Source organism: Cuculus canorus, chromosome 8 (genome assembly GCF_017976375.1).
Source record: "Cuculus canorus isolate bCucCan1 chromosome 8, bCucCan1.pri, whole genome shotgun sequence".
NCBI lineage: Eukaryota > Metazoa > Chordata > Aves > Cuculiformes > Cuculidae > Cuculus > Cuculus canorus.
In genome coordinates, this window is record NC_071408.1 from 5,467,030 (window position 1) to 5,479,620 (window position 12,591).

General features: G+C 50.4%; 1 protein-coding gene across 3 annotated transcripts; it reads right to left on the minus strand.

Annotated features, from left to right (window-relative positions):
• Nucleotides 1-933: 933 nt before the first annotated feature.
• On the minus strand, nucleotides 934-7,311 carry RGS16 (regulator of G protein signaling 16). 3 transcript variants are annotated; one of them, XM_009559609.2, is made up of 5 exons: nucleotides 7,113-7,311; nucleotides 5,716-5,817; nucleotides 4,964-5,025; nucleotides 3,501-3,667; nucleotides 935-3,237 (listed from the first exon to the last, which is right to left on the minus strand). In XM_009559609.2, the coding sequence occupies exons 1-5, from the start codon at nucleotides 7,190-7,192 to the stop codon at nucleotides 3,037-3,039; spliced, it is 612 nt and encodes a 203-aa protein (XP_009557904.2). In that variant the 5' UTR covers nucleotides 7,193-7,311; the 3' UTR covers nucleotides 935-3,036. The 3 variants fall into 3 exon arrangements, with proteins under 3 accessions (XP_053928987.1, XP_009557904.2, XP_053928986.1); XM_054073011.1 differs by lacking the exon at nucleotides 7,113-7,311 and adding an exon at nucleotides 6,430-7,061 and having other exon boundaries at nucleotides 937-3,237; XM_054073012.1 differs by lacking the exons at nucleotides 5,716-5,817; nucleotides 7,113-7,311 and adding an exon at nucleotides 5,189-5,513 and having other exon boundaries at nucleotides 934-3,237.
• Nucleotides 7,312-12,591: the final 5,280 nt, after the last annotated feature.

The window sequence follows — 12,591 nt, forward strand, 5'->3', positions numbered from 1 at the left end:
CTGTGACTTCAAACTGCCTTCTCTTGTAAGACAAGGCCACGCTTAATGAAACAGTGAATAAAAGATAAAGCGAATTTTAAACCGTCTTCCTGCAGTTGGGTGGATGACAGCCGTAGGGAACGGGGATGGAGAAGAGTCAATGTATTTTGCAGTGAACAATGATCCTTGGACTCTCCGTGGCTGTATTAGACGAGACATAAGGTGCTGTGTAGACACAGTTGCTTGCAAAAGGCTTTTTAATGGCAGAGGCTGCCTGGTGCTAATGGCAATACCTGGAGACCTAAGTGTTCCTGATGGTGCCAGCTCCTCCTTGGCACTCCACTCACACTCTTCTGCGCTGACGCAGGCCAGTTAATTTTGGCTTCCAAAACACACAATAAATAGAAAGAAGATTTTGTTTGGTTTTTTTATTCAGGACATCAGCATCTCTGTGCTACACTTGGATGCTCCCCTCCCTGCCTCACTCCTATCGAAGGTTCCTGGAGATGCGCACACCACGCAGCCCTGGCTTTGCCCTCCCAAAGCATCCCAGACCTCTGCTCAGACCTCCAAGACATCACATGCTGTAGCAGGTGTAAGATGCTTTATAACATCCCCTCTAGAGCCAGATATTGCCCTTCCCCTTCCGTAAATGAATTCAAACATCAGCTGATAAGTTTTATGGGTAAAACTCTAATATTATGACAGCAACTCATAAAAGTTTTTAAAAACAGCATCCCAAACCTGAATTCTCCTGGGTTTTTACAATGGTGTCTTATTGATGTTAACTCGGTATTGGGAACTGCAGTTCCTTAGAAGTGCTCAGAAAATGGCAAGCAATACAAACAGGGCTGACCATTGGCAAGGAATACATCAAAAACTTGACTTCTGCTTTCATTCTTGTTGTGAACTCTTCAGTTCTCTTCCATAAGCCAAATACCATGAAGCTTTACTCTTCGCAATTCTTCCCCTTCCTTTCCTGTTCTGACACTGCAACTTTTAAAGTGACTGTAAATGCTCCTTGAACCATCGAGCACAAGCAGCTTTCTTTAGTGTGCTCTGCAAGTCATCCAAATATAACGTAAAAGCTAATTGGAAGCCCACAACAACAAAAAAAGAAACAACATATTGTCGTAGTGTTTTCCTCTTTGCGTTTTATTTTATGACAATATTGTGTTAATAATGAAAACAGACCATTGTGCGTCATTCATGTCAGTAACACAACGAAGGTGGTTCCAGTTGTAAAAATAAATAATAAATAATAAAACAGCTAAAATCTCCCTGTAAACATAGCCAGGCCCCATCGAGGCTCAGAAGTAGAACCAGGATGGGAAAGTGGAAGAGGATTCAGAATAACATTCCCAGACTGGTCCTCTCCTCGGTCCCTTGCTCTGCTGAAACAACCACAAAAAGCCTGAGTGATCCTGTGCTCTGGCTGATGCTGGGGGCAGAAGAAGATGGTTCCCTTGGCAATGAGTGAGTACGAGCTGGATAAAGACCTCCAGGTTAGGTCTTGGGGATGAACGGAGGTACATGTGGCAGCCCCAGGCTTTAATAGTAGTAAACAGTGCTGGTGGCACGTTCCTCTGTTCCCCGTGAGCCAGCACAGGACACTGGTGGGCTCCCCAACACCCACCCAGGTGGCTCTGATACCATTGGTACCAAGTGGGATCTACAGCTTTCCGGGGTGGCTGGTGGACCCAGACATCCCTGCTCAGCCGGCCTTTCCAGAGAGCTCACCCCACGGGTCTGAGCTGATGAAACGTCCTGCAGTTCCTCAAGACACTGAATTAATGGCACACATCACCGTTTCACTTGGCTTCCTGGGTTTCTGATAAAGTGCTGTGGCTGAAGACTGGTTTCACTGGCCAAGGGAACACCAAGCCCAATTTTAAACCAGGAAGAAGCCCTAGGTTTTCTCTCCCGTGTGTGAAAAATAAGTTTACAAAAGGATCGCTCACCAACGCGCCGGTATTACATCGCTATTCTCTGTCTAGGACAAGCCACAGGTCTACATGCCAAGATGCTGCCCACATCTTTAAGGGGAGAAAGGAAACAGCATGGATGGCAAAGAACCTTTTTACACATCAGTGGTCCCTACAAGCTCCCAGGACACCCACCACCCTAGACCTTCTTAGCAGCCCTGCCGGACCACAGCTCTCGCTGCTGCTATTCACATACCTTGCTCCACGGTCATGTTCCATGTCTGTTTTTCAAGTAATTATACAGAAAAGGTGAGGCATGCTAAGTGCTACAATATCTAAAATAATTTAGTTTACAAGCTCCTTGGAGCAAGAGAGGTGCGTTTGCTTTGAGCAGTGCTCTTCTCATAAATATATACATTATAATAACGATCAAATAAATAACAGTGATAAACAGTTATGCATGTGACCTAAGATTGTGTCATGACCTAGAGGTCATGTAGCTTAAGCAACAGATAAAAACATCACTGCTAGCGATACACTGCACTGGAAGAAGGTGTAAATCTTTGAAGCAGAGCATGCATAGGAAACAGCAGAGTGAGGATCTCTTGGGATGAGGAGAAGGCATGTGCAGGGTTCCTTTGGCTGAAGATGCCATGTAGTCTTTGGATGTTTTGGTCTCTGGCCATTTCCTCAGAGAAAAAGCCCTGCCAGCAGGTCTGGGGAATTCCAGGCCCCTGATGCTGCAGGTCAGAGGCAGGGTCCTGAGAGCGGGCAGGAGCTCTCTGGTTAGGGATGCTCAGGGGAATCCAGACTCTTTTTTCTGGGCTCACAGCTCAAATCCAATTTCTCCCTGTCCCTGCAGTGGTGCAGGTCTCTGGGCATGCTGCAAGGGGAGGCATTGGGCACGCTCTGGCATGCAAGCCGTTCCCACCTGCTCCGCTCCTCAGGGGAGGGAGGACTTCTCTTCCCAGCAGCTCTGTGAGGTGTGGAAGCGCTTAAGGTCCCGAGAATCTTCCTAAAACACCAGGACTTCAGCCAAAACCCTGCCACGCAGACCTCAGCGCTCACAAACCATCTCTCAGCCTCTGCCTGGTCCCCTGGCTCGTCCCCCTGCGGTGGATTCGGGCTCGGGTCAGGTATGCGACCGCTTGCTGATGCCACGGCTGGTGGCCTGTTTGGTCATGTCCTGATAGGAGGCGGACTTCAGGAACCGAGGGTAGGAGTCCTTCTCCATCAAGGTGCGGGTCTTGGCTTGGGCTTCATTGAAGCAAGTTGAAGTGGCACCTGAGAGGTTCTTCCGGGTGATCTCCCTGGTTTCATGGTCGATATTGACCTGGAAGGAAGCAGCGTCCACAAAGATTAACTTAGCTTTAACTCCCCTCCCATGGAGGGAAGAAAACAGTTTTCTTTATCTTCAGATGAGTGTGAAGATATTCGCAAGGTTTAATATCCCTTCATGTTGGTAGACCACACAAGGTTGAAATGAAAGCTCATGAACAAGAGCACGTTTTCCCACTTTAATAAAACCCACTGGGATAATTTATTCCTTTCTCTCCCTATCTGAAGCTACAGGACAGAGGCAGAAAATGCTCTCACCTCCCTGGGTGCCTCACTTTGGACAAACTCCTCATAGATCCTATTGGCCTTGGAGGCCAGCTTGGTTTTTGACCTCGTTTTTTTGAAGTCCTCGCATGCCAGCCAGAAGTCGAGGTTCTCCTCACTGAACTCTGTCTTCAGGAAGGTGTGGAAGGCCGTCACCCCACCTGGGGAGGGGACAGAAGAGCAGTTAACAGGGCAGAGGAGGGGGAGGAAGAGGAGGGTGGCTGGCGAACATTGCCCTGGGAGCTCAGACTATGACATCTGCAGATTTCCTTTCCCTCCGGGCAAATTCCACCTTCCAAGATGCTGGTAATTGGCCTCTAGACTCCAATAAAATCCTTTCCCACAGACATGTAATCCTCTGGTTTTATTTATCTGACCTTTCTGTAATGAGGCTTCAGAGTATTTTCTTTACAGCTTTGCAAAGAGCTAATTCTGCCTAAAATTAAATCCACCTAGGTATCAGAATGCCTGCAGGAACCGAGCAACAACGGCTTTATTTTTATTGCTCAAGTGAAATCTAGGGGGAATGAGGAGGATGGCAGAGTAGTTGCAGCAAGGATTTCAGAGCCAGGCTTGGAGGATGTATTCAGTTACAAATCTGGAGATATTTGTTAGCAATCACAGCACATGAGGAAGGCTGGAGAAAAATACACCTGGCCCCAAACTAGTGCTAGGGAAGGACTTTTCCTTGCTGTGGAATAGCTTTTAAGGTAGGCAACTACTTTTCTATTAAAATTTGGCACTTCTACCATTGTGTACCTGCTGTAAAGTCCAGCGCAAGGGAGGGATTATGTGTGGGATTCAAATAGCTGTCCCCTATCTGGGTCTGGATGTACTGTCTGGTGGAGAGGTTGAGAGCACCTTACAGGAAACCTGTGCATCACTATACATATAGCAAATACTGGAGAGGAAAATCACTACGTGGAACTCAGTAAAGCAGCTGAATTCATACTCCCTGAGGAAAAGCCATCCCTGGAGCCACAGGACAGACAGAGACACAGACAGAGGGCAGCAAAGCAGTTTTCTGAGCAACAAAAGCCTGTGGGGATGTTGCTGTGTGCAAGGGAGGACTCTGAGAGCAGACATGCTGCCTTCTCGGAGTATGGAGAAAGGGATGATTGGGGCATGGCACGACCTTCTTGCTGATGCACTGAGGTGCATAGGTTGCCCATGATGATGCTCTTGTCCTCAGGAAGACAAGACAGCACTTGTGGTCCCCCAAAATCAGCCAGCCAGAAGAAAAAGGTACAGCTCCACAAGCCAGGCATTGAGCTACATGCAACGGCTCTGTCAGGGCAGGAAAGGAGCCTCTTCCTAATTACTAAGCCATCTCCTTTGTGGAGGAGACAAGATTTCTTTGTACACTGGCTGCAGGCGTACAGTCACCCTCTTGTTCACAGGAAATAAGTTTGTTGTACACGCTCTCACCAAAGAGAAGAAAACAAGATCTTACTCACTTTTACTCTTCAGGAGCTGGTCAAAGGATTCCCTCCATTCAAGCACCTCTTGTGAGGAGTCTCTGGAAAAGACAAAAGGACGTAAGGCTCACTCTTCCACCACGACAATTCTCCTGCCCTGCCGTGAAGCACTTCAGTCAAGCAGCCCCACTAATGGGAAACAGAGCAAGAAAGGAGGCAGTGGCCCTTGGTAGGAAACCAAATGGACACTCCAGTATCCATTACCTGTGGATTCTCTTTCCTTTCTGCCTTTCTTCTACCTTCCCTGATGACTCACCAGACCTCAGCTCCATAGTGAAACTTTGGCCAGGGAGTGCAGCTTCTCTAGACGATGCTCAGAGGAACGCTTTTTCCGTTGGTACAAGCCCAGCAGAGCCACCTCTGCCAAAAGATGTCTTTCCTTCAGCAGCAATATTTAGGATTTTGTTTTTAATGCTGCCTGCATTCCCTAGGAGTTCCAGACACTGGTTAGAGATACCAGGAATTGCGGGAGCCCTCTGGGTTTCTTGTCTATTGCTAAAGGCCCTGCTCTTCTGCCTAATGCCAAAGCATCAGTTCCCCAGGCTGATTTTTATATGTGGTGGAGCTGGGAAGTGATTCGCCTTCCCTCCCTGCTGGGGTGGGACCATGGGAAGGGTGAGCTGTGCTCTGTCCTCCCTGCTGCACAGATGGGCAGGAGCATCTCCCAGGACAGCCAGGTCCACAGGGACCCGTCCCAGGCTAAACATAGGACACGGCACCGCTTGGCTTACCTCCTCCTGGAACCCAGCTGCAGCTTGCTAGAGGTCCTAATTCTGTGTCCCAGCTCTGGTTTATGAAGCAGGATCCCTAAGCGGGTCTTCAGATCCTTGGCTCTGGAAGGGAGGAAAGGGAGAAGTAGGATTGCAGGACCGCCGCCAACTGCTGCTGCTACACATTCCGCCAGGTCTGACCCCCAGCCTCGCAGGGGCTGCACCCCATGGACCCAACACAGCTCACAGCCCTCACTTCCTCAGTTTCAGCTGCTTCTTTGTCTTCTGATGTACAAAATAAACGCTCCGGAGTGCTTTTTCTGCTCCCTGGCAACCATGCTGAGCAGTGCACTAAGCTCAGGGGACCATCTCCTCCTGCTTCCCAGGTAGCGCTGCATGCATCTATAAATCACGACAAGCTTTTTCCTCTGAGGCAGGTAGCAGAGCAGCTGCTGAGTGCCCAGCTGGAGCCCCCCCACCAACCCCCAGCTCCCTGGAGCTAGCCTGGCTCCTTTCCCATCCCTCTCTCCGGGCACTGTTATGCTGCTCTCAAAACACTGGAAAAACACAGCAACTGCTTTCTGCTCGGCAGAGCAGGAGTGTGTCCTTGTTGTAAGGCTGCCGCAGCAGGGCTGAAGCTCCCTGATTATCTCTTTTTGGGTGCCCCTGAGTCATCAGGAGCCTCCCACCATGCCATAGAGGTGGCTTCATTCCCCGGTGGCACCATCCACCTACCCCATGCCTTGGAGCCCCAGGGCAGTACGATGCTCCTATGCCAGAGTCCCCTCTGCAAGAGCCTGGGATGCAGCTGCCTGTCACCGTGGTGGCACGGAGGCACCTCCCTGCTGGGATGTCTCTGCGGCAATACGGTAGGAGCTGCTGCTAAATCAGCTCCTCTCCCTGGGGTCCTCCCAAGGCAGCACACAGCCCCGCTGCTATTTGTGTGCTGCAGTTCATTCAGGCATCCCAAGGCGCTCGTACAAAAATAAGTGTTTAAATGTCAAGCCGGCAGCGTGGGGCTTTGTAGCCGTGTTTGGCAGGAGGAGCAACATGTCACTTAAGATTTCAGCTGTGTTGACAAAATAGTCCTGTTGCTGTCAACCTGAAGCAGGTTCTGCGGAGACGGAACCACAGAAACGATCCTCGTATGTTTGTCCATCTGGACACACGCAGGGCAGCCCTATCCAACCTGCTCTCCCTCTGCTTGTTTTACCTCTGTGCTCCCCTCGCAGGGAAGGTGGAAATGCAGCCAAAACAAACCAATCAGGCCATTCTTCGTGGCGTGTTTCCTTGGGATCTGCACCCCTATTTCTACCGAAACATCACAGCTGCAGTAGCAGAGGCCACTCCGAAGTCAGATGCATCTTTTCCAGCTAACCCTCTGCATCCCAGAGCTGCAGCGTGGCGAAGCTTCTTACCTTTCCAGGCAAGTGATGGGGAACGTGGCTAACCCCCGGCACATGCTGAGAGCTGGGCACCCAGGCATCCAGCAACCCATCGGGTCCTTACAGCAGCAGCAAGGGTGTGCAACAGGCAGCAGCAGCAGCACCTGCGCCCACAGTCGTGTGCTGTCAGCTGGAAAAGCGGTGAGGAGCTGTGCTTTATATTGAGTAGGAGGTGGGAAAGCTGGGAGGGGGGCCCAGCACTGCTCCAGCCTCCAGCCAACCAAAAGCTGCTCCAGCAGCGCGGGATGAAGATAACGGCTTAGGTAGGTTTCTTTTGTGCTGTGAAGGGAGGGGGGGAGTGGGAGGCCGAGGCTTGTCCTTGAGCATCACAGTCATAGCTGCTTCCTCGATAACAGGAAAAAACAGGCTCGTTTCCACCGACGTGCAGAGCCTGCTGAGTAATCGCCGGCGGGTGGGTACGCAGATGGGGAGAGCAAGAGGGACAGGACAGATGCCGTAATGCACAGCAATTCGTCAGCTCTGTCCTGCTGCTCGAGGACTTCCAAGCCTCCCCACACTACAAGGGCTGGTATGGCAGCATCACAACAGCATGCTTTTTCCAAGATGGTTTTAGCAGGGGATGCCAGTCGCCCAGCAGAATCAGGTTGTTTACAGCATCCCAGGGATGGATGCAAAGCCTGGGGGAAGGGTTTGTGCTCCTTAGGGCAATGCAATGCACCTCCCTTGCACTACAGGTAGAGCAGAAGGGTGTAATGTTTCCACATCCCACCAAGTTACATTGCCACTGCACAGCTACAACAAAAAAGGACCGATGCCTGACCCCTTGTACCGGCAGAAGTTGCATTTCTTCATCACAAGTTCTCTGCTGGGTCTACAGTGGAATAAGAGAATGGTTGCACATCAAACAAAGTCTGAACAAAGCCTGGGGATGCATTTGATAAAAGTGGATCTTAATGAGAACTGAAGATGGAAGAAGAGGTTAAAAAGCAGGAAAACTGGAACTGGAGGGGAAGGAATGAACCAGAAAAAACAGAAGGCTGAAGAAAAAGAGTTAAACTAGTGTCAGACATTGCACACCAGTGAATCCTGATGTCTGGTGCAACAAAGAGAGAGGTCCCTAACAACCAACAGGTCCCCCATCCCAAAGTCAGGCTGACACAAGGTCCAAAGAGATGCCCCCCCCCATGCAATTTCCCGGTTGGTGGTGCTGGGAGGGAGCTCATGGGGAGAACCATCCTAACCCCCCACCACCACCTGCTCACAGCCATCCCCAGTCAAAAGCAAGAGCCGCCATCTCTACCCCTCAACTTCTTCCTTCCTCCCCACTCGGTCCCTGTTATTTCCAGTTCCACAGCCAATACAGACATCTTTCCAGTGCTCGGGTTGTCTCCTATCCTTGCTGCATGCATTAATCATAAGCGGGAGATTGCCGGAGCATCTTGCACATGGAAGATGAGCTGTGTCAGGGGAGGCTGCAACGCGCAGGAGGATGAGCTGCTTTCAGGGAGCAGAAGCACAAGGATATCAGAACAGGAGACTTTCTGAGGAGCACTAGGCACCCCAGCTCCCTTGAACTGTCCTAGGGACTCCTATCTATCTCTCACCGCTTAGAAAACACCACTGAATTGTCTTGCCCACAGCTAGACAGAAAAGATGCATCAGGACTAATGACCAAACACACATTTTTAGTTCCTTTCTCAGCTTTAATTACAAAAGCAGTCTCTTTCCTGAGAGTTCTATTGTTTTTTTTTACTTGACTTAACAAGTTTAAGGCTTCTTGGTTAGCAGATATTCAGCTACAAATTGGGAGCTACAGAAAACTTGTTCATGTCTTCCCTGTGCCTTAAATCCATGGTTAGAGCTGTGATCCTGTGCATTTAAGCAAAGAAAGGCAACAGCAAGGGTGGGAGGGCTGCAGGGTTGCCCTGGCCTGTACAGATGCTAAGAAGGTCTGTGCGTGCCCACAGCATGGACATCACTTGGCTTAACACAGGGTTTGAAAGTGCTTGGCCACATCAGCCTGGTGCTTCCTCCCAGCTCACTGCCATGCTGGGAGCACTGGTGTGGCTGCAGCAGTGGGTACTGGCTCCTGGTACCCACAGGAGAGGGTCAGAACCAGGTCTTTCAGCAGCACTGGCTGTGCACACATACCCTCTGCACTCACCTCCCAGCTGAAGTGGTTGTCCAACAATAACAGCCCTGGTCATGGAGCAGTAATGGCTCTTCTCGATAAGTTTCATCTCCCTTTCTATCTCTTCCTTGGTTCTTTGCACAGATGCAACGCTCAGGGATGCCCTGGCATTGTTTTGTCTCATCAATTTAGGGCATGCCCAGTGTTAAGCGGGACTTCATCTCTGTCTTTTTTCTTCTTAAAATTGTGCTCACTCGTTGCAGCCCACTTTCCCACCTACAAACCTGCAAAGTTATAGGATGCTCTGGTGACTCCCCTTGGTGTTTGAGGCATCCCCTGAGCAGGTTTTGCAGAGAGGAAAACCTCCAAGAGGCTGGGCACGTGTTACAGACACATAGGACAGATGAATCCTGGCAGCAAGTCCACAATCCTGGAGACAGTCACTGTGCTGAAAGCCACGTGCTTCTTGAAGCAGCCAGGGAAGCATAACTGTAGAGCAAAACCACAGCCAGGACAGCAGCAACAGCCACTGCCCCTGAGAAAGGAGCATGGGTGATGTAAACCAGAGCAGAGAAGCTCGGCACATCTCTGCCTTGGTATTACAGCCTGCTGAAACCTCCACTTCGTTTCAGCCTCTGCCTTCCCACTGCTTTTCCCCATAGAAATAAAGTGCATTGGGCAACTGCATATGTGGTTTTACCTTGTGTCCTCCGTAGGGGCCTTTGAAGCACTTGGTTCAGGTGAGGCAAAGCCAATGGCAAAGCAGAAGCGGGGAAACACCTCTGGTGGGAGTTCGGTCCCTGTAAGCCCTCATAGGAAGGAGAGACCCCTTATAAAACCTCAGTGGGAGGGAAAGAGTCAATCAAGGGCTGTGCCCTCTTGGCCACCATGGTCACTCTGTCAAAAGATGCACAAAGCCATAGGAGATGATACGCTTACAATGGAGTCCCGCACTGGGGTGTCTGAAACCAGTGCGCAGCTGTGGGACACACTGCAGTGCCAGTACCACACGTGTGGGTTTGAGCCCAGGCACAGGAATGGGATCAGGCCGTTCTGCTGATGTCCTCCCCACCAAGGTCACGACAGACCCTCCACGTGCTCTGCCATGGCCACCAGCCTCCTGCACAAGCCACCAGCCCGCAGCTCTGCTCCTTTGGGGCAGCTTTTTTAACTCGACTCTCCCCTTTGATGAGGTGGGAGATGCTGTTGGAGGACAGGCAGCTCGCCAGCGCAGAATGCGGTAGGTGCAAGAGTTTATAATGCAGAGCTCTTTTGTTATGCAATAGCCTCCAAGCCCAACAACGTACGTGTACTCAGATGTTTCTATGCTGCTCTATATCTAATTTAATTACGTGCTTCCTGTCTCATTTAGCTTAGCAGCCTCCCGTGGCTCCAGCCCGCTTGCCTGTATTATCAGTCTTTGTTTTGGAACAGAAAAAAACCCATTGGTGTCGCAACTCCTGGGACCAGGCTCCCTTCCCATAACCGTGCTACAGCCTTGCAGGCACAAAGCCCACCTCCCATCCAAGGGAACCAACCCTGCTAGGGTTTCATTTCTACCAGGGAGGTCCCAGCAAGCCAGGCAGGGTGCCACTGGGGGAACCCCACCTGCTCGAGCTGGGAGATGGCTGGGCCGTGGAGGTGGATGTTGTCAAGGCACCTGTGATGACACGCACAGCCACCTTCTGCCTGCACAGCATCCGCAGAGGTACAGCTACCAGCTGCCCCACCAGGACCAAAGGAAAACCTCTGCCTCGGGTAGTGCTGCTGTTGTTTCCACGTTAGTATTTGTGAAGTGCCAGAAACCTTGAAAAAGAGGAAAACAAACTTCACAAAGCCACGCAAATGAGGCAGGTACAGAGAACCAGGGAGAGATGGGTGGCAGGGTCTAAAGAACCTTTGCATGTGTGCTCCAGAGCATAGTCAAGCTCTGAGGGATTTCTGGTACCATGTATTTGTGGGTTTTTTACCTTTCAAAAGGAATAATAAGGGGAGGATACAGAAATGGATAGGGAGGGAAGGCAGGGAGGAAGAGAAGAGCCAGAGTGAACCGCGCTGCTGGGGTCTCGCTGCAGCGCAGATGTGGGCCACGTAGGCTCACTGAGGAGCCTGACAGCTGATTTCTCCTAAATCAACGGGGAACCACAGAGGTGGCAATCAGGAACAGTGAAATCCAAAGACAACACTGTGTGCCTTCCGCACTGCTTCAGCAGAAACTGCCCAGTGAGTCCCCGGGAGCCCTCTGGATGAAATCAGGGAGATGCTGAATGCAAAAGAGTAGAAGGGATAGACTTACAGGCACTGCTTACGTACCATAGTCCCTTCCTCCACCAGCAAAAATGTTTGTTTAGCTCTGGCTGCGTTTAAGGAGAGAGGTAGGAAAATGAGGAGGGGAAAGGGATGCTGGCAGGGGATCACCCGTGGTGGGAGGTTGCTGCTGCACAGGCAGAAGCACAGCATTGCTCCAAAGATGCTGATGGTGCCCAGGAGGAGCAAGGAAGCCACTGGGGCTGCATCCACAGTGGAACATCTGCAAGGAGTCCCCAAGGAGCCACATTACACAGCCATGGGGACAGTATTTAAGACAGGGATGGTCAGCGGCTACTATGGGATGCCATGTCCATATGGTTGCAGAGAAGCACCCACGCCACCCTGCCCAGGGCAGCCTCCACCCCACACGGGCAGCAGCGTTTGTTCCTCTGCAGCTTGTGTGCAACAACAGGTCCTCGCCCTAATGCACAAGGTGTTTAATTGATTCCAAACAAAAGCACACGGTGCGTTCACATGAAGCGCGAGAGGAAATAGCTGCTCTGCAAATTTGTAGCAGTGCGGAAAGAGATTATTGAAATAAAAAAATTAGAATTACAAATGAGATTTTTCAAGGGGCAGCTGTTATCCACTCTGCTCACGTGTTTGCTTTGCACAGTGCCGGAGCACATCTGCACAGGGAGAGGTATCTGACAGCAGGTATTTTTAACCTTCTTTTTCTGTTCTCGGCACCCGCTCTTTAAAGGCACTGAATGCAAAAAACAACCCCACAAAGATGATGGCTAAATATATCCTAACTAAAAGGAGAGAGAGAGCAGCACTAATGGCAGATCCTTCCTTGGATGCATGTAAATTGTTTTGGCTCAGAGACAGGCTTAGAGGGAAGAAGCAGCAGATGTAGAGGGAAAAACAATTTAAAAGGGAAAAGGAATTAGGGAAAAAAGGGGGGGGTAGAAAGAAGATAGAGGGGCTGATCGGTTCCGCTGCACTGATTTCCAAGAAAACCAAGCTCATTAATTTTTATTATTAAATGCATCCCTGTGCAGAGGATGTAGCAAACACTCACCTTTTGGCAAGGAATCCACCTTTTGG